General features: G+C 37.3%; 1 protein-coding gene across 1 annotated transcript in view; it reads right to left on the reverse strand.

The window, feature by feature from the left end:
* PNPLA1 (patatin like domain 1, omega-hydroxyceramide transacylase) overlaps positions 1-25510 on the reverse strand; it is a 72519-nt gene that overhangs the window by 36602 nt on the left and 10407 nt on the right. Inside the window, exon 2 of the mRNA XM_074311123.1 lies at positions 452-684. Within this exon, the coding sequence (XP_074167224.1) occupies positions 452-684 (233 nt within the window). The remainder of the gene's footprint in view (positions 1-451; positions 685-25510) is intronic.

A 25510-nucleotide genomic window follows, 5' to 3' on the forward strand; every position in this document is an offset into this window, starting at 1 on the left:
GAGAGAGAGAGGAGGGAGGGGAGTGAAGCTTCAAGATAGAAAATGAAACATGTTTGGAGATAATTTGAGGATTTGTTTTACTTGATTGTGCATATTTGTTTTTGTGGTTTTATTTTTCTTTTCTTTTTCAATTGTGGGTGGATTGGAGAGAAAAGAGCTACTTTTAAATTTAAAATGTAAATTAAATGAAAAATTTTTTTTAAAGAATGGTTTCTTTGGGTCTTTAGCTGACTTCTATTTTTGAAATATTTAAAGATGATGTGTATTTGTTTGAAGATTTTTCTTTTTCATTTGTTTTTCCAATGATGGCTATTGGAATAGAGAGAAAATACAAGCTTCTTGAAAGAAAAGAAAAACCAAGTAGTCAGGAAACCCCTGTGTTTTTTTCCTGGAACAAATCTGATCAGAACCCATCTTCCAGCCCGACCCCAGTGCATTTTAGCACCTTTACCTCAATGAGCTCTTCCTTGGAAGTAAATTCCGACACCACTACATTCTCCCCATCTGTCACCCGTGTAAGGGCCACATGGAGCCTTCCTGTCGCCAACTTGTAGGAATCCTCAGGCAGGACTCGATACAGAAACTGCTTCATCATCTGGACCATCTTGCAGGAAGGAGAAAATGGCCCCAGAAAGGACTTCCTGACCTCTGCCACACCAGTGTTTAAGACTTTGAGATACTCATCTAAGGTAAAAACAAAGGAAGGATGATCAATATCAAAGTGCCCCAAGATGGAGAGTGTCCTGAAATAATTTCTGGCTTTCAAGGGCAATCAATTAATCAACAAACAATTGATTAGAAGATTAGAAGATCAAGTCTCTCCATGATCTGGCCCCACCACACCTAGACAACCCTATCTCACTTTCTTCAAAACAACATCTTTTTACTACCTTTTACTGAATAGTGAGCATGATTTAGTGATTGAAGAGTCGACTTAGAAGCCAAGTAGTATTGATTTCAGGTCCCTTCTCTTACCTGAACTGATTATGCAATCCTGGGCAAATCACTTAATCTCTCATTTCTTCAGGAAATCTCCGAGATTATAAATTATATATAATCATAAAATACATGATAGAGGGATTGAATATCAGTGAAACCATATATCCAGAATCTGTCCCTTATACAGGGACACCCTCATCTTCACATCTGCCCTTTTGCTCACACCATTCTCTCCACTACCTGCTCCTTCCTTTTATCCTAAACCATCTCATCCTTCAAGATTCAGTTTAAGTCCCAGCTCCTTCATGAATCCTTTACTGATTAATAAGAATCTCTATGGAGAAATCATTCTTCCTTTCTCTTTCCTGGCACTATACCACATTGTAGATCATGTTTATATTCAATTTAGCTTCAATGATTTATAGACCTTGTTTTGTAAAAATTAATGAGATGCTATATAAAATGAGCAATTAAGTAACACAGTGGATAGAGTTAGTAGGCTCAGTGTGAGTTCAAATTCAGCCCCAGAAATGTTCTAGCTATGTGACATTGGGTATGTCACAACTTCTGTCTGCCTTGATACACTAGAGAAAGAAATGGCAAACATCTCCAAAATCTTTGTCAGAAGTCCACAGAATCATGAAGAATCAGATATGACTGAACAGCAACATATAAATATTATGGTTATTATGTAGGTTATCTATTATTACGGATATTCATGGAAAGCTGGTCTATCTAAAGTAGGGGTTCTGAACTTGTTTTTATGATATAGACCTCTTTGACGGTCTAGTGAAGCCTCTGGGTCTCTTCGCAGAAAAAATTCTTTTTTCCAAGAAAATTGGTGGTGTGTCAGTTCCAATGATCTTGTGATGAAGACAGCCATTTGTACCCAGAGAGAGGACTATGGGAACTGAGTGTGATTTACAACATAGCATTTTCACTCTTTTTGTTGTTTGCTTTCATTTTATTTTCTTTTTCATTTTCTTCCTGATTTGATTTGATTTTTCAGCAGTAAGATAATTGTATAAATATGTATGCATATATTGGATTTATCATATATTTCTTTTTTTTCTTGAGGCAATTGGGGTTAAGTGACTTAACTAGGGTCACATAACTAAGAAGTGTTAGGTGTCTGAGGCCAGATTTGAACTCAAGTACTCCTGACTTTAGAGCTGGTGCTCTTTCCACTGCACCACCTAGCTACCCCAGATTTAACATACATTTCTACCATGTTTAACATTAAAAAAAAAAAAAAAAGAAGAAGAAGAAGAAAATTGGTGGTGTGATTTGCCCAGAGTCACAGAGCTGGTAAGGTCCTGAGGTCATATGTGAACTCAGGTCTTCCTTATTCCAGGACTGGTACTTTATTCATTGCACCACTCAGAATGTTTTTAATGCATAAAATACAAAGGAAATAAATTTTACCAAAACACAATTATCAATATATTTTTTAATTTATTACTATGCCCAAAAACTATTAAACTGTGCTTTCCCTTTGACCCAGCAATACCATTATTAGGTATATACTCTAAAGAGATCAAAGAAAGATGAAAAGGACTCATTTGTACAAAATATGAATTGATGCAAATGAAATGAACAGAACTGAGGAAAGAATATATACAACAACCATACCATTTGTGGGGGGGTTATAGAAATGTCAGCTATTACTTAAAAAAAATGGTAGGAGCAGGTAGGGACACATGAATAAGATGCCAAGCCTGGAGCCAGGAAAACTCATCTGAATTCAAATCTACCTCAGATACTTTCCATCTGTTCAAGCCTTGATAAGTCACTTAACTCTGTTTGACTCAGTTTCCTCATCTGTAAAAGCAGCTAGAGAAGGAAATGACAAACCATTCCAACAATAGCCCATATGGGGTCACAAAGAGTCAGACATGACTAAAATGGTTACATAAAATCAAAAATTGTATTAAAAAAATGAAAATTGAAAAAAAAAAAAAGAGCCATTTATCAAACTCATACAATGTATTAAGCAGATCTGACAGTGTATGCAGAATTCCATACCCATCATTCCCCATCATTTTCCAAATATGGAAGGAGCTGACTTTTCTTATCTCTTCTCTGGGACTAAGCTTGATTAATATAATTACATAGTCTCACTCTTTCCTCTCCTCCTTTTCTGAGGTCAGAAAATGTGGATTAAACCCTGTCTCAAACACTTCCTAGCTGAGAGGCCCTCAGTAAATCACTTAATTTTGTTTGCCTCAATTTCCTTATTTGTAAAATGAGCTGGAGAAGGAAATGATTAGTCACTCCAGTATCTCTGCCAAGGAAACTCCAAATGGGGTCAGAAAAAGTGATAACATGATTAAATGCAACTGAACAACAGGAAATTGGCTTAGCTGGGCCCAGCTTAGAATGCAGTTATATCTGTTGGTATCTTATACTCTTTTTAGAATATGAGCTCCTTTAGGGAAGAAATCGTATTTTATTCATTCCCGTAGCACTTAGTACAATGATTTGCCCATAGTAGATATTAAATAACTTCTTGGGGAGCTAGGTGGTGGGTGCAGTGGATAGAGCACTGGGCTTGATCAGGAAGATCTGAATTCCTCAGGCTCAGAAGCTTACTAGCTAGGTGACCCTGGCTGTATGTCTTAGTTCCTTATCTGTTTTATAGGGACATACTGGAGAAGGAAATGGCAAAAAAAAAAAAACAAAACAAACAAACAAAAAAAACCACCTCTAATATCTTTGCCAAGAAAAACCCATAGAAAAGTCTGTGAGATCATGAAGAGGTAGACAGGACTTTGGAGTTCAACCTTCTCATTTTACACATGAGGAAACTGTGGCCAAAAAAATGTTAAATGACTTCTCGGAGATCACAAAAGAGGCAGGATTGAACACATGTCTTCCATACTAGCCAGGGAGTACTGCAATGTAAGAACAATTATTCTCCCGCCTCCCCCCATTTTACACATTGGATTTAATTCAGGTCTTTCTGAATCCAGACCCAACTTTTAAATCTATTCATTGATCCACCCTGCTGCCAGTCAACCTCATTGGGTTATTATGATGATGTGGTTAGTGGCAGTGCAGAGAGTTGAGGTGTAAGAATCCCTTTCTGATAGGAGCAGGTTCAACGTGAAAGAATTCACGAACCCCTCAAAGAAGGAAAGTTTTATTGGCACTGAGAAGTCAGTCCTGGCAGAGAGATAAAGGTCCTAGCAGAGAAATAAACAGAGGTGTTAACACTAATGCATCTCAGTGCCAATAAAACTTTCCTTTTGTCAGTCAAACTTTTCAGATTTGTGAATTCTTTCACTTTGAACCTGCCAGGACCAGAAGGGAATTCTCACACTCAACTCTCTGCACTGCCACTAACTGCATCAATGAGATTCAAATGAAAATATGAAGAAAGTACTATGTAAACTTTAAAACATTGTAAAAATCCCAATTATAACAATTCTAGCTATCTTTTAACAAAATAATGAACTTCCTGTCATGAGAAGGGTTCCAATAGAAAATGGATATCCTGTTAGTGATGCTATAGAGAAGATTCCAGCATTGGGTGGGAGAGTCTCACAAAATGACCTGTGCGATAACTTCTGACTCATTATTCCTATGATTCTAAATTCATGTGATTCCTATATAAGACAACATCATAATATAGTAACTCCTGTTGTCCTTACAAATAGTCCCATAAATCAGGACACCAGTGATTCTAGAGATAGAAACCAAAAACCAGAAAGTTTAAGCATTTGTCCAGTGTTAACAAAGCAAGTGAGTACCAGAACCAAGACTAATAATCATTCCTTGCATTTATATAAGCATTATCGTTTTAAAACTTTCATATCCATTATCTTGATGGAGTGAATAAACAAAAAGGCTCCATGACTTTAGTAGTTGGGTAGGCCTTAGAGAGGAGCATTAATGGGAAAGAGCTACTCCCAGAAGCAAGCAGGGAGGAGCACTTAAAGGATTATTTTAAGTGGACCTTTTTTTGTCTTAAGCAAGGCTTTATTGCAGTAGGCCCTAGTGGAATTCCTTGTCAAATTCCTTGTATTAACAAAAGTATCATGACCCTATAGTTACTGTGTCCCTTAGATCAGAAGGCCAAGTTATAGATGTCAACCCCAGAAATTATCTTTCTTCTATAAAAGCACCTACTGGTATTCCACTTTTTCTGCTAATTCCTTTTTGGAGGCTAACTCCCTTTAAGGTTAGCCTGCCAGTCAATGGCAGAATCCTCTCTGAATTTATTAGGACCTGCCACCTTATGGCAGCAAATTCTTTAGGAATTTTGCCTGCTTTATAGTGTCTTTCTTCTTGTTATAGCAGGAACTCAATCTGCCTTAAAAATGTCTTTCCCCTTGTTATTGGGTTTTTCCCCTGTTTAAATGTGAATTCTAACTCCCTTTTAAAAATTAGCAGTGTAACATATATTGTATCTAGGTTATATTGTAACACATGTAAAATGTATGGGATTGCCTGTCATGGGGGGGAGGCAGGGAAGGGGGGGATAATTTGGAAAAATGAATACAAGGGATAATATTATAAAAAAAATTACTCATGCATATATACTGTGAGGGAAAATTTCTAAATAAATAAATAAATAAAAATGCACAAAACAAAAAAAAATTTTAAATTAGCAGTGTAATAAAATCTTTACATCTTAATATGGGGAGTGTCTAAGTCTTACAAATTATGTTATAATGCCAGCCCCAAATCCCAATATATTTTTGCCAACTCTGAGCCCCAATATTTGATGGCCTGCATTGGGAGAGTCTTGGAATTACAATAATTGGGGGGATTCAGCACTTCTGCATATTTGACCTAGATAGCAACCCTATAAAGACAAGCAGAGCCCAAATTGTTTCCAAATTACAGATGAAGAAACTAATCTTTGAAGAAGTAATGTGATTTACCAAAGGGTCACACAGTGAATCACTGGTAAATTTAGGACAAAAAAACCCATCTAGTGCTTTTTATTATCTCACATATCTTCCAGGAAACATATGAAAGGCAACATAGTAAGAATTGGAATTAAAGGTTCTGAGTTCAAATTCTGAGTTCTCTGTGTCTTACTTCCTATATGATTAAAATCACTTTCTTCTCTAGGTCCATTTTTTTTTTTTTTTAATCAGCAAAGTGAGGCAATTGAATTAGATGGTACCTGAGGTCCCTTCCAATGCTGGGTGACCAAGAGTCTAAATTAGATCTTTAAAGTGAGAGTGCCTCATTTGGTTTCCCTCCAGAGATGAATAACAATCCTTACTTGGATTAACTATGCAGTGCAGTGGAAAGAGCCCTGAATTTGGAGGTAGCACCTGGATTTGACTCCAGTCCTGTTCCTAAAATTTTTATAGGAACTTCCTTTCCTTCATTCTTACCTTCCTTATCTCTCAAACAAGGCAACAAAATTAAATGATTACTAAGATCCCTTCTGTCCCTTGTGGTCCAAAGCATCTTGGAAATGTTGGTGATTAAGACAATGCAGGAAAGTACTGGGTTGCTAAAAGCATGAAGGCTAGGATGACAATGAATAGGTTGTTTATAAGTATGACTACAAATAAGCAATTTTCCCCTCCTGGCCCTGAAGGGAAGGCAGGAAGACAATCTTTAATGTAATTAAACAACTAGAGAGTACAGATACCTAGGTGTGTGCTCATATCTGGGACCCACCTGAGAAGACAGACAAGCTGCCTGCCCACACTCAGGGTGCGGTCACCCCTCTTTTTCTGGATTCTTTGCTAGTAGTTCTCACTACACCCCTAATGACCTCTTCCCAACGTGCCTTCAGAATCCTGAAAGGTTGGATTCAACTGGAAGCTAAGTGGGTGGATCTTTCAGTTTAGGGTTTATGTTTTCCCCTTTTTATAAGGATTGTGAAAAAGAAGGGAACCTTTCCTTGAATTCTGTTTTACTAAGGGTCACATCCCAATGTTGGTGGAGGAAAATTCCCTTTACCTGCAGGTACCTTCTCTGAGATTTAGTTTCTTCCTTTGGAAAATAAGGGGGGAGGACTAGATGGGGGACACTAGTTTTTAAGATGCCTTCTAACCAAATACATTCATTCAATAAACATGCATTAGGTGTCTAATATGTGCCAGATGCTGGGGAATACAAAGACCTAAAGGATAAAGAAACAATTTCTACTCTCAAGAAACTTTCATTCTATTTAGGGAAAACAAAATAAATGGAGAAAATTAAATATTTGATGGATAGATAGATAATGTAGATATATGCATGTATATGTATCTATATATGTCTATATGCATAAATACACATACATATCTCTATATTCTACATGTATGGAAATTATAGATTTGCATCAGCATTCTTTCCACCATTTTGGAGAGTCTCACAGAAAATGTTCCAGATTTGCCTGGAAACTCTGGCTATGCTTACAATAATATTCTTTTTTTTGCTGAGATAGTTGGCTTTAAGTGACTTGACCAGGGACACACAGCTAGAAGTGTTAAGTGCCTGAGGCTAGATTTGAACTCTGGTTCTCCTGACTTCAGGGCTTGTCCTCTATCCACTGGGCCATCTCCCTGCCCCTACAATAATATTCTGTATTGGCTAAGATGACAGGAAAAGATCATGATAAATGATGGAGGGGAGGGGGGAAAACTGGAACATTAATGTATTTTTATTGGAGTTGTGAACTGATCCAACCATTCTGGAGAGCAATTTGGAACTATGCCCAAAGGGTTATCAAACTGTGTATATCCTTTGATCCAGCAGTGTCTCTACTGGGCCTGTATCCCAAAAAAATGATTAAAAAAAGGAAAAGGACCCACATGTGCAAAAATGTTTGTAGCTTCCTTTTTTTGTGTAGTGGCAAGGAAATGGAAAGTGGGTGGATGCCCCTCATTTGATGATTGGCTGAATAACTTATAATATATGAATGTAATGGAATATTACTGTTATATACGAAATGATGAGCAGGCTGATTTCAGAAAAGCTTGGAAAGGCTTACATGAACTGATGCTAAGTGATGTGAGTAGTACCAAAAGAACATTGTACACAGCAGCAAAAGGATTATGTGATGACCAACTGTGATGAAGTTGGCTTTTTTCAATAATAAGGAGAGTCAAGGCAATTCTAATAGACTTGGGGAAGACCCATCTGCATTCAGATAGAACTATAGAGACTGAATGAGGATCAAAGCATAGTATTTTCATCATTTGTGGGGGGAGAGGGTTGTTGTTTGTTTGCTTTTTTTTTTCTCTTTCTTCCCCTTTGAACCAATTTTTCTTGCATAGCATCACAAATATGGAAATATATTTAGAAGAATTGTACATATTTAACCTTTATTGATTTGCTGGCTGTGTAGAGGAGGAGGGAGGAAGGAAGAGAGGGAGACAATTTGGAACATAAGATTTTGCAGAGGTGAATAATGAAAACTATCTTTATATAAATATTTTGAAAAAGAAAATGTTATTTTAAAAACCAGGAAAAAATCCAATAATAGTCTATAATTTTATGAGTTCAGTCATGAGATCTGGGTTCTAGTTTCAGCTTGACTGTACTTTAGGCAAGTAACTTCATCTCTTAGTATCTGTTTTCCTCATCTGTAAAAAGGAAAAAAATTATATTGCTACTATAGCCACTGATTGTGAAGGCTGAGCTTATTAGAACACACAATAGTTGATTTGGGGAACAATCCCAGGTTATGTGAGTATGTATGACTCTGGGAAGGAGAAAGAAGACAGAAGAGAAAGACAAACACACACACACATACACAATGTACACAGAGACAGAGACAGACAGACACACAATGAGACAGAGACAGACACAGAGACAGAGACATCAGACTCAGAGAAACAGAGGCAGGTACACGCACACAAAGACAAAGAGAAAGAGAAACAGACACAAGAGACAGAGAGCTAGACATAGATACACAGAGAGACAAGGACATACAGAGAGAGAGAGAGAGAGGGAGAAAGAAAAGAGGCAGAGACAGAGAAGAGACAGACACAAAGAAAGACGAATTCAAATTCTAGATGATCTTTCATATTAAAAGGAGATATGTGGGATCATTACCACAGATGTCTCTCCACTGCCTACATCTATTAGGAGAAAAAATTACCAAAGAAACACTGACGATGGTGGTATGGATTAGGTATCATGAAGTATAGTAGCCAATTGGGTGAAACTACCATTTACGTTCTTCTACCAGGGCAGTACGGTGGTACAGTGGATAGAATACCAGAAGAGCTAGGTTCAAATCCAGCCTCAGACACTTTGTGTGTGAGTGGTGACTCTGGCAAGTCACCTAATCCTGTTTGCCTCAGTTTCCTCCTCTGTAAAATGAGCTTGAGAAGAAAATGGCAAACCACTCTAGTATCTTTGCTAAGAAAACTCCAGATGGGGTCATAAAGAGTCAGATATAATTAAACAGGGGAAGCACCAAGCATCAAACTTTCAGGATTCTGCTCTTTGCCATCAGAAAATAAAGAATCTTGTATTTCAATGTCTTCACTGATTAGCTTACTTTCCCCACCCCCAAGTGATTGATGGTTCTTGTTTCAGCTCTCTACATATATATGTAAAATTGATTTAGTAAGAAAAATATCTCATTAGATTCTTATTGTTCAAAATCAGTGCCAGGAATAAACAAAATAGCCTCACCCCCGCGTCTAGTTTTGGAGACAGTCCCTGGGGCTATATTGTGGTAAGAGCAATGAGCCTGCCTGGGAACCAGGCCCAGACTCTGGTCCAGAGCCCCTTGCAGGTTCTGAGCAGGCCCAAAATGGAAGGGGGTAGGGAGAGAGATCAATGAAGGGCAGCAAGAGTATTTATAGAACCAGTATTCACCTCAAGACTGAAGATAAGCCCAGGCTGAAGGCAGAGACGTAGGAGAGGTGGGCTTTCCCTGGCTTCTTTCATCCCTGGCCCTTTTGGCTACAAATCAGCTAGGTGGAACAATGGATAGAATGCTGGGCTTGGAATCAGAAAGATATCTTCCTGAATTCAAATCCGGCCTCAAGACAGTTATTAATGTGTGACTTTGGGCACGTCATTTCACCCTGTTTGCCTCAGTTTCCTCATCTGTCAAATGAGCTGGAGAAGGAAGCGGCAAACTCCTCCTGCATCTCTGCCAAGAAAACCCCAGATGAGGTCACAGAGTTAAATATGACTGAAATATGATAAATAAACAGAGCCTTTAAAGCCTCATTATACTATAGTACAGGATGTTGTAAGAAGCAAATGAGATAATACATTTAAAGTATTATGTCCACATCAGCTTAACTGTTTGATCACAGGACTCCTTGTTTCCCAAGGCCCGTTCTAGTACCTATGAATTAAATCAATTATCCATGAGGAAGGAGAGCATGATAAGAGAATGGAAAGAAAAGTCTAAATATTTTATTTTTGGTTATATTTTTGGACTCTGAAATTGTGGGAATTGGCAATAACATATCTCAATTGTGTTAGCAATTACTGAGGAGCTGAGAAACTAATTTCCCCATAGTTTAGCAGTCTGGAAGCTTTCTTTTGGTAACATAGACCCATTTGGCAATCTGGTGAAGTCTATGGGTCACTTCTCAAATCATGGTTTTTAAAGACATCAAGTAAAGTGCACAGGATTACAAAAAGAAGTCAATGATATTAAAATGTTTTTCAAAAACAAGTACATAGAACCTAGATTAAGAATCCTTGTGTTGAATTATCTCCCAGATAAGATTTCCTTTCTTCTTCCTCACTCTGTCCAAGTTAAGGCAAAAATCTCTTTTTAATCTTCCCTGAGCTAGTGGGAAAGTAATTAAGCATTTTAGCTAAAAAAGGCTTCCAGCTGGACTGGAGGGTAAAGAAAGGCAAACAAGAGGTAATCTTAAATGAAATTGTGCACTTGTAATGGTGGCATCTTGAAAGGAAGATTTGGAGTGGATTATAATATGAGCCATGTTGATTCACTTCCTCAGTTTAAGCAAAAGGGCTGAATCCAGACTCTGTCTTTTACTAGTTATGTAATTCACTTAAGCTCTTCTCACCTGGAAAATGTAAAACATTTAAATAAATATATATATATGTGTGTGTATGTGTGTGTGTGTGTGTGTGTATCCATATAATATATAAATATGCATTTATATATCTATGTTTAAATGTTTTATATTTTCATATATACAAACACATAGATGTGGATATAGATATAGATAATAAATATTCATACACACACTGTATGCTCATAGAGTTAGAGCTTTTTGTTATTTCAGATTTTTCATGACCCCATTTGGGATTTCCTTGACAAAGATATTGCACTACTTTGCTATTTCCTTTTCAAGCTCCTTTTATATTTGAAAAACTGAGATAGAGTTAAATGACTTGCCCAGAGTCAACATAGCTACTAAGTATCTGAGGCTATATTGGAACTCAGGAGATGTGGTCTTCCTGACATCCGGCCTAGCACCCTGTCCACTGTACTAGCTAGTTGCCCAGTTCCTTATCTGTAAAATAGTGTGTCCACACTCAAGAAAGAAATGATAAACCACTTCTCTGCCAAGAAAATCCCAAATGGGATCACAGAGAGTCAGACATGACTGGAAAATGGCAACTATATCTAATAGATCAACTAGCTAACAGGCTCTCAGATGCTTTGGAGAACAGTGAGAGCTGGAAGAGACAAGGTCCTTTCTCAGAGGTGTGATCTTGAGCAAAGAAAGGAATTTTGACCTCTCTGAGCTTCTCTCTTCCTCTGTGGAATAAACGTAAACCTGACTTCCAAACCCTTCAGCATTGCTGAAAAAGAAAAAATTCAGGAGGGCACATACTGAATCTTGTATATTAACTATGACTTCATTTTCACATCTGTAAAATGGGCATTATGATGAATGCCTACCTTCCAGGGTCATTGGGAGGCTTAGATGAAGGAAGGTATTTAGGGCTTTAAGCAAATCTCAGAGTCCCATGCAAAGAGAAGCAGCATTTAGAAATTTAGATTTAGAGCTAGAAAGGACCTTAAAGGTCATTGAATCCAATCTATCTCATTCCCTTTCTTTTCCTCATTTTACTGGAGAAGCGGTGGACAGAGAGCTGGATTCCAAACTAGGAAGATCTGGATTAAATTCTAGCTTTGGTTATATTCCTGAGCAAATCATTTAACTACTCTGCAACTGCTCTAAGCAATACTAAGGCTTTAATTAGAAAAGAGGCCTTTGGAACAAATTGTGCTCATCCACCCATTCCATTGAGATAAGTCTTGACATGCTTGGGGTAAACAACACCCTCCTAACACATGGAGGGGATTGTGGCCCTTCAGCTATCCTCAACCTGACTTAGCCCATCTTCTAAGATAGTTTATGAAGGTGTGGCCACTGGACATGCTACAGCTTTTTGGAACCACAGGTGAGAGTTGGGTGAAAAGTGGACACCTAAGGTGATTTTCAGCCCTAGAAAGTACTTGACAATCTCTCACATCCCAGGCAGTACTGACCCACATTAGTCAAGTTCCTCTTGGAAATTTAGTTCCATATTAGTATTTGGTAGAGTCGGTAGTTTCTCTTTGGGGAGTCATAGATCTTGTCCCTATCTCCTATCTCCCATTTTATAAAAAGAGAAACTGAAGTTCCCCCAAAGGTTTAATTTGGCCACAAAGGAAGGATGTGAAGCTGGTCTATTTGACTTCCGATCCATTCTCATAATGTATGAACCATGGAAACCAGATGTGAACCAAGCCGAACCAGGAAAATGAGAAATTAGTAAAACTACATGCCCTAGGAAGCTTTTGTCTGCAGCTCCTACTTATTCCAAGACTGAGAAAAAAAATCCCCTAACTGGGACTGTAAGTTACTTCAATTCTTTTTTTTTTTTTTTTTTTTTTTTTTTTTTTTTAGCTGAGGTAATTGGGCTTAAGTGATTTGCCAGCGTCACACAGCCAGGTACCTCAATATTCAATCTACTAACCAATACTCGGATAAGTCCTCAGTTTGCCCCTTTAAAAAAGTTGAATAATTGATAGAAGAATCTCTTTATAGTCAGAAGAGCTGGAAGGCATCTAAGAGGCTATTTAATACAAAAATCTTTTTATACAGTGATTGGAGGCACCATAGTGCCCCTATCCTAGAGTCAGGAAGACTCATCTTCCTAAATTCAAATCTGACCTCGGTCATTACTAGCTGTGTGACCCTGGGCAAGTCATTTAGCCCTGTTCGCCTCAGTTTCCTCAAATGAGCTGGAGAAGGTAATAGCAAATCCCAAATGGAGCCACAGAGTCAGATGTTATTGTTATTTTAAAAGGGAAGAAACTGAAGCCCACATCATGTAAAGAAGAAGCAGCATCAGAGGGTAGATCCTAGACCCTCTGCTCTGTAGTTAGAGATCTTCAGCTGTTCCCACACTGACTCAGCATTGAATCCCTTCTCCTTCCTAGTTGCATGAACTGAAGTAGGTCACTTCTCTATTAGTTTCAGTTTCAACTGTCAAATGCAGAGTTTGGACAAGATCATCTCTAAGGCCCCTTTTAGTTCTGATATTTTTCCCCTTTACTACTTCAGATCAATTCAGAATAAAATCCCTTCCAAGGGATGAGTTCTTAGGAATTTTTAATCTGTCAGCCCTAGACATAGTTGCTAAGCAACCTGCTTCGAGTTCAGCCATTTATCTATAAAGGGTTTTTTCGCGGTGTTTTCTTGGCCTTGCCACATGCCACCTTCCCCCACTGTGGTGCCTGCTAGAAGAGAGAGACAGAGACAGAAACAGAGAGAGGCAGAGACAGTCAGAGACAGAGAAACAAAAACAGAGAAGAGATATGAGGCAAAAAAGGACAGAGAGACAGAGAAAGAGAGAGAGGGAGGAGCAAAGGGATAGAGAGAGACAGAAACAGAAGAGATACACAGAGAAGGAAGAAGAGAGAGAAATAGAGGTTTAGAGACAGAGAGAAGAGAAAGGGGAGAGAAAGACAGAGAAGCAGAGACAGACATAGAGAAACAGAGCGGGAGGGGGAAGGAGGAAGGGAAGGAGAGAAAAACACCTCAACACCAGTGTTCCAAAATTACTGATCATTCCCAATAAAGTGGGAGGAGTCACAGAGACTCCCCAGGGAAGCCTTCTGAAGCTGCCGCCCTTCCCAAACAATGACCTCAACAGTTTAATAAAAGCCATCATCCAATGAAGTGAGTGTACTGTTTGATAGGACAACTCGGGCCAAACAGTTGCCTTGCCCTGGGGTGCATCCACCTGGAAAGCAGGCGAAGTTTGGGTTACATTTCCCTTCCCCTCCTATCACTCAGTGTACCCAAGGTATCTTTTAGATCTGATAACTCATTCACCCTTTGCTAACAGTAAGGACTCATTCAGCTATGACCTTTTAGAGGGACAGAGGATTTGGTCCCATTATCTCCTTTGATCTTCACAACACATTCTTATGAGGTAAATACTACAATTATTATTGTTCCTATTTTAGAGTTAAGAAAATTAAAGTGCCCAAAGTCACATGTTTCAGGAGCAGCTAAATAAGGCAGTGGATAGAGTGCCAAGTCTGGAGTCAGAAAATCATAATCTCAACTCTCCTCAGACACTAACTAGCAGTGTGACCTTGGGTTTAATTTCTTTCTGCCTCAGTTTCCTCATCTATAAAATGGAGATAACAATCACAGCACCTACTTCCTATGATTGTTATGAATATTTCTCATCACATCAGGGCTAGATAGCCACTAACAATATGTTAAAACTGCAAGACATTACACTTCAGATTAATGTCAAAACCAATCTTGACTCCCAAAGGACCAATGATGAAATGAAGGGTTAAAGTTCTTAAGCCAGGGCCTAAGACTGTTTTTTCCTAATATTTAAAAACTCTCTCAATAGAGATAATGATGTGAATTTACTCTCTTCCCCTGTCAGAAAGAAACCCATCTGACCATTATTCTACATAACTAAGTCCTAGACTATGCACTTTTCATAAATTATGAAGATGGAACTTCAATTTCCATTGACTATCCCCCAATCTTTGTGCATCTTTAAGTTATTTGTTTTATTTGTTTTCATTTTAATACATATTGCTTTATGAATCATGTTGGGAGAGAAAAATCAGAACAAAAGGAAAAAGCATGGGAGAGGGGAAAAAAAATCAGAAAAAATAAATGAACATAGCATATTCAAACATCACAGTTCTTTTTTTGGATGCAGATGGTATTTTCTGCCCAAATTCTATTTACTGGGATTGCTTGGATCATTGAACCACTGAGAAGAACCAAGTCTTTCATAGCTGATCATTGTACAATCTTGCTATTATTGTGTACAATGTATTCTTGGTTCTGCTTGTTTCATTCAGCATCAGTTCATGTAAATCTGTCTAGGCCTTTCTAAAATCAGCTTGTTCGTTATTTTTTATAGAACAATAATATTCCATTACCTTCAGCTTGTTCAGACATTCCCCAATTGATGGGCATCCACTGCTCTTCCAATTCTTTGCTACCACAAAAAGAGCTGCACATTTTGTTGGGATACAGACTCAGAAATGTCACTACTGGATCAAAGGATATGCACAGTTTTACAGCCCTTTGGGCATAGTTCCAGATTGCTCTCCAGAATGTCTGGATCATTTCACAACTTCACTAACAATCTATTAGTATCTGTGCATCTTTAAATAAGCTTTGAGATATTGATTAGCATAATTTTTGACAGGTTTGGAACTTGGTCTGCCAACTGCATTTCATTTGGCTCTTTGATTCCTCCTCTGAATTCCCATCTTTTTTTCCATAAGAGAAGGGACTGAAATCAGAGCTGAAAGGGACATCCTTCATGAAGCCTTCCCTGACTAATCCAGCCCCAACTCATCTCTGTCTCATCTGATTTTTTTAGCATTTAAAATGCTATAATACAATGTAAATAGGAGGGTTTTTTCTCATTTTTTTCTTTTGATATGATTTTTCTTGAGCAGCATGACAAATGTGGAAATATGTTTAGAAGAATCATACATGTTTAACCTATATTGGATTATTTTGCTGTCTAGGGGAAGGATGGGGGAAAAGAGGGAGAAAAATTGGAAAAAATTGGAAGGTTTTGCAAGAACGAATGTTTTAAACTATCTTTGAAAAATAAAGTTATTGTAATAAATTTATTTAATAATATTTATTTATACATATATAATATGATAAAATATAATGATGTATGATATGATATAAATAAAATTTATAATAAAAATTTATGATAATTAATAAATGAATGAATGAATGAATAAAGATATCTCCATCCTGCTTTACTAAAATTCCATGTTCAAATCCAGGATGGATGGGATAACTCAATGCTTTGAAAAGTCCCACAATTTATTTTTGTACCTCCAGACCAATCTCTCTTGTCCAATATGAGCAGTGGCCATCTTATAAGCACTTAGTGGGGATGCCCCTGTGCTTCATTCAATCTCTGATCCCCCTGTTAAATGTCATTTTTGACTCTCAAGAGCAAGGTCTTTCAACTAAAGAGATTCTGTATTTTACCATTCCCTCTTTTGCATATTTGGAAAAACCTACAAAAACAAAGTCCTGGAAGAAGGGGGCATCTCAGATTGTGAGGAAAATATAAGATCCATTTTATTAAAGGATACCTTTAGTAAAGTGTCATTGACTCAGAACCCTGCCTTGGTCTCTCTGTAGATTGGACAATTTTAATTCTCACATGATAATGTATGTAAAGTTTTTTTTAAAACTTTAAAGAGCTATATAAATGCCACCTATTTTTTACTATTTATACCATCCAAATTGGATAAGAATAAAACAAAAATATCTAACATTTAAAAAGTACTAATCATGTGCCTGGCATTGTGCTAAGCATATTACAATTATTATCTCATTTGATCCTCATAGCAACCTGGGAGGTAGATGCTATTATTATTTCCATTTTACAGATGAGAAAAGTGAAGCAAACAGAGACTAAATGATACACCCAGGCTCACACAGTCAATAAGTGTCTAAGACTGGATTTAAACTTGGATATTCCTAATTCTGGCCTCAGTGTTCTACCTGTTCCACCTAGGTATTTCCTACAGCTAGTATAATGAATCAGAACAATGTTTTGAATAGTGGAGATCATTAGAAGGGGGAGAGACATGGAGAGAGATGGTAATAACTTTGGGACAAATAGGGAATCCAAAGAAATAAGATAGGGGCAAAAATTTGTACAGATTGCAAGTAGGAGAATCTGAGATAGGAACCCTAGAGATTAAAAGGAGCCTAACTTCTTTTGTGCAGTGGCAGTCTGGTAAAGACTATGTTCCCTTTCTCAAAATAATATTTTTTTAAAATTGAAAGAACTATTAAATTTCAGGTTAAGACTAATAAAAATAGAGAATTTTTTTCCTTTCATGGATCTCCTTAAATCTATCCACAGTTAAGAATCCTGGACTTAGAAAATATGGCTATGACTTTTAGCCAGTTCCAACATGCTGGAAAGTCTTTGAGTGGCATCCAAGGTCCTGGGGATATAGTATGTCTACTTTCCAAATAACCAACTAACTAAATCCAAGAGAGACTCATCATCAGAAGCCATAACTACTTGGTGAGGAATTCCTTGGCAACAATAAAATAAAAATACCCAATGATCCTTAACTACAAAGAGTAATTATATTCAATTGAATAATTTCAGAGTTGTAAGGGAGCCCAGTAGTCACATAACTCCCATTTATTTTTAGTCTTTAGCCTTCACTTAAAGACCTCCAGTGGTCTGCTTTGATAGTGATAGTTGCAGGTGGCAGAAAAGGTGACAGAAAGTACTAAGAATCACACAGTTTTAGCATTATCTGTCTATAATAATAATAACAACACCTTAAGGTTTTTAAAAACACTTTTTTATTGCATTTGAACCTCATAACCTTGAGAGGAAGAAATGAAGGAAGGAAGGAAGGAAGGAAGGAAGGAAGGAAGGAAGGAAGGAAGGAAGGAAGGAAGGAAGGAAGGAAGGAAGGAAGGGAGGGAGGGAGGGAGGGAGGGAGGGAGGGAGGGAGGGAGGGAGGGAGGGAGGGAGGGAGAAAGAAAAGTTTTCAACTGCATTAATCTTCCAATTTAGCAAGCCAGGTCCTGAGCAAAAACATATAATTCCTTGCTGAGACAATACTCAAAGCATTCTTACTATGGGTATCCCTATTACACCTTGCATGCCTCTGGAATAGTGTTAGAAAACCTAGGGTCACATTCAAGCCATGACAAATTGAAGATTTGAAGATTTGAAGGAAAGGGACTACTTTGAAGAAAATATTAGCAAAAATGGAGGAATGAAGAGTGTTCGTGAATTCTCATTCCCTAATTTTTGCACAATTCCCTATGTTGTGCCAAGGACATCTTTGTCAGTCTTATGAAGACTATGGTCCCCTTCTCACAATGATATTTTTTTAATTGAAGGAACTGTTAAATTTCAGTTTGAAGTTAATTAAAATAGAGATTTTTTTTTTTTTCCTATCCAGATTCATGAACCTCTTTAAATCCCTTGCCCCAGAAAATGTCTTTGTGATTTCTAGCCAGTTCTATCATGCTGGAAAGTTTTTGAATTGGCATCCAGATGCACAATATTTATTCCACTTTCCTGAGTTCAAATCTGGCGTCAGACAGTTACTAGCTATGTGACTCTGGGAAAATCACTTAATCTTGTGTGTCTCAGTTTCCTCATCTGTAAAATGAACTGAAGAAGAAATGGCAAACTTCTTCAGTATCTTTGCACCCAAATGAGTACGCAAAGAGTCAGACATGACTGAAAATAACTGAATAACTTCTTTCAAGTTCAGTATCCTAAGCACTACTGATTACCCACAAAATTACCCAGTTCCTTGCCAGCCTGCCACAGCAGGAATGAAACCTTTCTATTATAAAGGTTAAGACATGGTTTTCCGAAAACCCCTGATAAAATTAATACATAGTTTTTTGCTGTGGTAACATTATGAAACACATTAGAAAAGAATTAATTGTTATTATTCCTTATATTTATATAGCTTAATAGTTACAAAACATTAAACAACTTATAGCCATGATCTCATTTGATTCTCACAACAACTCTGTGAGGAAGTAGTACCAGTATTAGGAAGCATAGTGCTTAGAGTGGTAAGCCTGGACCTGTGACTGACCCACATTCAAATTAGCTGTGAGAACTTGGATAAGTCCTTAAATCATTTTGGGTCTCATTTTCCTTATCTGTAAAATGGGGATAATCATTCTCTACTTCAAAGAGTAGTGGTGAGGGTCAAATAAGATAATATATTTTAAAATATTAAAATGCTACCTAAATTTTAGCTATTTTATAGATGAGGAAATCAACGAATAAATCAGTAAACATTTACTATGTATTAAGCATTTCCTATGTGCCAGACATTGTGCTAATGGAGTAGAATACAAAAACAAAATCTTGAAGTACTATTTAGATACTAGCTGTTGTTTATCATCCCCATTTTTAGATAAAGAAATCAATCAATGAATCAATAAACATTTATCAAGCACCTACTATATGCCAGACACAGTGCTAGTAGCTGGGGATATAAAAAGAGGTGAAAGCCAGTCTTTGCCTTCAAGGAACTCAGTCCAATGGAGCAGACAACAAATGCACACACACACACACACACACACACACACACACACAAGCTATATACAGATTATACTAGAAGTAATTATTTGTTATTATTTCCATGTTTATGTAATACTCTAATTATATTATTATATTCAAAGCACTTCCCATATTAAATTCTTTTATTCTCATAACAACCCTATAAGGTTGACTCTATTATCATCCCATTTTACAGATGGGGAAACATAGACAACAAGGTTAATGTTTTGCCTAGGTCACACAGCTAGTTAATATCAGAGACAAGATTCATGCACAAGTCTTCCTGACTCCTAATCCCAAATTTTATCCCCTGTGCCATTTTTCTTTCTAGATATCTTTTTAACTCCTTCCTGTATTATTCTGGAAACCAGACGCTTGGCAGATATACTGAAGTGTTTTGCAATTCATTTCACAGATGAGAAAACTGAGGCAACTAGGATTAAGCGACTTGCCCAAGGTTTCACAGCTAGGCTGAAGATGGATTTGAATTTCAGGAAGGAAAATCTTCCAGAGTCCAAGTCCAGTATTCTATCCACTGCACTATATAGCTGTCCTGGGAATTGGAAGCCCAAGTTTCTAATTCTTTTTATTTATTTATTTATCTTATTTTTAAAAACAGAATAAGAAAAAAGAAGTGTGAAAAACTAAAAAGGAATACAAAACAAGCTTCTAATTCCTGTTCTGACACTAATAATTTGATCCTATAGGCAAGCCGCTTAGCCTGTATAGAACTCCATTATCCCTTTTGTAAAATAAAAGGACTAGCTGGTCTTTAAGTCTGATTTAGCCATAAAAGCCTGCGAAGACTCTTCTCCCTTTGAAGAGTTGTTCCAGGAGCACAAAAGAAGAATGATGATGCTGCAGAGAGAACTAGAAGAAACCACCAGACGGGAGGGAGGAGAACCAGCAGAGAGAAACATCAGGAAAACAGCTGGAGAAGACAATTAACAACAAAGTGAAATGGTGCAGAACAGTTAAGAAGAATGAGTAGTAGGATGTAGTCATCTAAAAAATCATGATTAATCTTTGAGAAAGCAATTTCAGTGAGGGCTGGGATCCAAAGCCAGATTATGGAGGCTAATAAATGAAAAGAAAAGCAGCTGAGTGAACTTAAGCAGTATAAATAGTTTTTTCTATGACAGGGAGAGAGTATCACTTTAGAAGATAGTGTGGTTACTGAGCTCAGTGTAGAGAACACTAAGTCTGGAATCAGGAAGACTTAAGTTCAAATCCGGCTTCAGACATTAGCTGTGTGACCTTGGATAAGTCCCTTAATCCCCATTTGCTTCAATTCCTCATCTGTAAAATGGGGGGGAAAAATGACAAAGTACTCCAGTATCTTTACTAAGAAAACTCCAAATGGGGTCACAAAGAGTTGGACATGAAAGCACAACAATAAAGATCTTTTTTAATGGCTTTTTTCTTTGCTTTTTAGTTGTTTTTTTTTTTCACTTAATAGTATTTTATTTTATTTTTTTACAATTACATGTAAAGATAGTTTTCAACATTCATTTTTGTAAGATTTTGAATCCCAATTTTTTCTCCCTTCTTCGCTTCTCTCCCCCTCTCCCCAAGACAACAAACAATCTGATATAGGTTACACATGTTTTGTTTGTGTTTTAAGGGGAAAGATGAGCATGGTTTAAGAATGAAAAGAAGGAACCAGTACATAGTAAATATTAAATTAGAAAATATATAATATAAAAGATTGTTAAAGGCATTAGCTCCTGGAGGAGATGAATCATAAGACTGTATATTTAGAGAGTCTATCTAGTCCTCTAACACCCTATTTTACAGATAAGAAAACTAAGGCACAGATATGTTAAGTGATTTGCCCATGGTTATGAGATGGTATAGCTTCTAGGGAAATATAGAGGTGGTTTTAGGTTCCTTGACCTTGGGGGGCTTCTATTCCAAAGTCCTCTGGCTTTGCCTCCCCCCTAACCTAAGAATGCTATTGTTTTGACAATCTGCCTGATTCTGGAGACCACTCCTCAATTCTTTGCTGACTGATAATCTTGTCAGGGAGGACCAAATCCCAGAGACCCCTCCTCCTTCCTACCTATGAGCTATAGAATTAGCATATCTACAATAAAAAGCTGGATAAATGTGTCTCCTTGCTTCTGTTTCTCTGCTAATTTCTTTTGGAAATTCAGCCCACTTTTGTAATGGCGCTACAATTACAATAAACTTTGCCCCTTAACTAGGAGATGAGTTCAAGCCTTCAAATTCTTTTAAGACACCTCAAGACACCAGTCTGTGATCCCAAACTTTTGGGGTCCCTTTCCCAGCTTCAATAGTTACATTATAAGTGTCAGAGTGCCCTGACTCCAAATTTAGCACCATGATTTATTATGCTACATAGTCCCTAAGGACTCTTCACCTCATTGGCCAAACTTATCCTTTCTGGTTTGTACTTGAGGGTGATAACTGGACCTTAACAATTAGACCAAATTTAGATAGAGAAAGAAAAGAAAGAAAAGGCATTCTTGGGGGAATATCCATTTTGCAGCTATTATTTTATGCATCATTATGCATTTTGTAAATACAGAATGGTCTCTTGATGTTCATTTCCAGTCAGAGAAGATGACTTTTCTTTGATTTCATAGCTGGATGAATTCCATATTAAGGGAATATACAAAGATAGAAGGCCTAATTGAACTTGATGGGTGTTTTGCTGGGTTACACATCATTCAAATCAAAGGGGCCTTCTGGTCTAATTCAAATCTAATTTCCTTACTTTATAAAGGAGAAAACTGAGGCCTGCAAAGGGGCAAGGATTTATTTGAGATGGGGCCAATCTAATCTCCTTCCTGACTTGGAAAAGAAACAAAGTTCTTTTCAACTGACCACATTCCCTTGTTCTCTAAACCAGGGCCAAGTCCAAGGCCAAGTGCCTCTGTCATCACATTGAGATGCATGAGAAGTTAAGAACTTTAGTTGACCTAATTTGCTTCTGAACATCACCCACATAATGACATAGGTGCTCCCAGATGTGCAGCTCCACCATAAAAAGCAAACTCAGGTCCAAAGTGATCACATTTCTCCATCTGGCCCAGTCCTTTGTTGGTGGGTGGTAAATTGATAGAGGAAAGAGGGGATTTGTTCATCTATTTAAGAGTGAAGGCCTTTAACAAACATCTGTATTCAAACAAAGAAACATTTTGGGGATGTGTGGGTTCCTTTCTGTGGGCACACCCTTAGACTGTCAATAAAAATGCACCCAGAAGAGAGAAACAGAGAGGGACAAAAGGAAAATCACAGAATTTCCAAATTGGAAAAGGCACCCCAGCAGTCACAGAATCCAACCCATACTCAAAAACCAATTCCCATAACAACACACTTAACAAGTAATCATCAACTTAAAACCTACAATCTCCAGTGGAATCACATTCCATTTTTGTATGATTCTCTTTGTCTTTCTAAAAAGTTTCCCTTCCTTGCATCCAGCCTAAATTTGATGCTTTGTGAGATCAATCACTTTACTTGTGCCTTTGGATCTCATCTCTTCCCATTTATTATGGACCTTTTAACTTTGATCAGACCTCTCTTTTTCTTACCTTTAGATCCTAAATGGCTTTTTCTCTCCTTTCTACAAATGGTGGCCAGGTCTCTCCTTCATGTTAAACCAACCAACCAAATCAAAAAGCCCAACAACCATTCTCTTCTGTTTACCATACTTTTCTTATTATCTCCCAGGGTTGTCATGAGGATAAAATGAGATCATATGAATAAAGTGCTTTGAAAATTTTAAAACATGGAGAAGATCTAATTTAGTTCCAATTGATCAATGACGGACAGAATCAGCTACACCCAGAGAAGGAACATTGGGAAATGAATGTGAACTATTTGCATTTTTGTTTTTCTTCCCAGGTTATTTTTACCTTCTGAGTCCAATTCTTCTTGTGCAACAAGAGAACTGTATGGTTCTACACACGTATATTGTATCTAGGATATACTATAATATATTTAACATGTATAAGACTGCCTGCCATCTATGGGAGGGAGTGGAGGAGGGAAGGGAAAAGTTGGAACAGAAGTGAGTGCAAGGGATAATGTTGTAAAAAAAATTACCCATGCATATGTTCTGTCAATAAAAAGTTATAATTTTTAAAAAAGAGAAAATTTTAAAACATCATATAAATGCTAGCTATCATATGGCTATTGTTACTATTATAATTCTCATTGAAAGAAAGAGAGAAAGAAAGACAGAGATTGACAGAAAAAAGAAAAGAGGAAGGAAAGGAGGGAGGAAAGAAAGAAAAAGAGAAGAAAGAGAGAAAAGAAAAGAAAGAAAGAGAGAGAGGGAAGAAGGGAGGGAGGAAAGAAAGAAAAAGAGAAGAAAGAGAGAAAAGAAAAGAAAGAAAGAGAGAGAGGGAAGAAGGGAGGGAGGAAAGAAAGAAAAAGAGAAGAAAGAAATAGAGAGAGAAGGAGGAAGGGAGGGAGAAAGAAAGGAAGAAAAGAAAAAAGAAGAGGGAGGGAGGAAGAAAAGGAGGGAGAAAGGAAGGAAGGAAAAAAGGAAATAAGGAAGGGAGGAAGGAAAGAAAGAGAGAGATTGACAGAAAAAAAGAAATAAATAAAAAAAAGAGGAAGAAAAGGAGGGTGGAAAGAAAGAAAGAATGAAGGAAGTATAGTATATCCTAGATACAATATATGTGTGCAGGAAGGAAGGAAGGAGGAAAGGAAGGAAGGAAGGAAGGAAGGAAGGAAGGAAGGAAGGAAGGAAGGAAGGAAGGAAGGAAGGAAGGAAGGAAGGAAGGAAGGAAGGAAGGAAGGAAGGAAGGAAGGAAGGAAACATCCTGTCTGTATTCCTTGCCTCTATCTCCTATGTACCATCTTGGTCCAATCCAAACACTGATTAAAACAGTTTATAGTGATCTCTTTATTGCTAAACCTTAGTTCTGATCCTTCTTTGACATATTTGACAGAAAACAAAGAAAGTCCCTTATTACTCTGGCTACACCTCATGCTCTGGCTCTTTGTCTATGCATGACTATGTGTATTAGCCTCACTGCCTTGGGTATCCTCAGTCCAGAGCACACTGAAAAGTTAATCTAGTTTCCCTTTTCCAATGGAACAAAGAATGCCTTTTGCTTATAACCATTGTTAGCTCTTTGGTTTTATTTTATTTTTCAGAGTTTAATATTTGGTGTATAACCTCTATGGCTCTTTAGTCATTAATTTTTTGAGCTTGTCATAGTTGTCTATTTATGTCCTCCTTTTTCATCCCACACCTAATTAAATCTAAGTCTCTTGAAGATAATAACTGTCTTTTTTTTCATCATGCTATTCTCCAAGACTTGCACACAACAGGCAATTAATTATTACTTTTTAACTGCATTAGATTGGGCAGTCTTGAGCTGCATTTCTGGCTCATAGCTTCAAATTTCCATCCTTCAGCCCCCAGTGCCACTCCACCCCCTCTGCTCCAGTCAATGTTCACTTCCTTCTCAGCCACAGCCACCTGTGAATTTCCTCATTTTTCCTATTCTCAATCTTGAAATTCCTTAATATCTTTGTGAGTCCACTGCTCCTTTGCTCTAGCTTCTGAGGAAGAGATGAATCCCCTTTCCAAAATCAACTCAACTGTGTCCTCATATTGTTAAAAATGGGATCTTCAACAACTGTACCCTGGGTATACTTTTAAACCTACATATCATGCCCTTCTGGTTCCTTCAAAAGTTTCTTTTTTTCTCCTGATAGCAGGAGAGCTATATAGCTTATAGCACCTAAACCAGGAACCTGAGTGATTGGAAGAATTATGGTAACCTTAAGAATAACAGAGAAGTTCAAAAGAAGTGAAGTTTTTTGGAGAATAATAGCAAATTCAGAACTCAATTGAATGGGCTTAATTTTTTCAGTGACACTTATTTCATTCTTTGGCTATATCCTGTTTCCTTTGTTCTTCACTTATGTTATGTTTAACCCTATCTATTCAACTAGAAGGTCAGATAGTTGAGGGCTGGGAGTGGACTTTCTTGAACACTTCACACACATACACATATACATACATACATACATATATACAACCTAGTTAGAGACATAATAAATATTTGTTAGAATTTGTTAGAATATGGGT

The sequence above is a fragment of the Sminthopsis crassicaudata genome, chromosome 4 (genome assembly GCF_048593235.1).
Source record: "Sminthopsis crassicaudata isolate SCR6 chromosome 4, ASM4859323v1, whole genome shotgun sequence".
Taxonomy (NCBI): domain Eukaryota; kingdom Metazoa; phylum Chordata; class Mammalia; order Dasyuromorphia; family Dasyuridae; genus Sminthopsis; species Sminthopsis crassicaudata.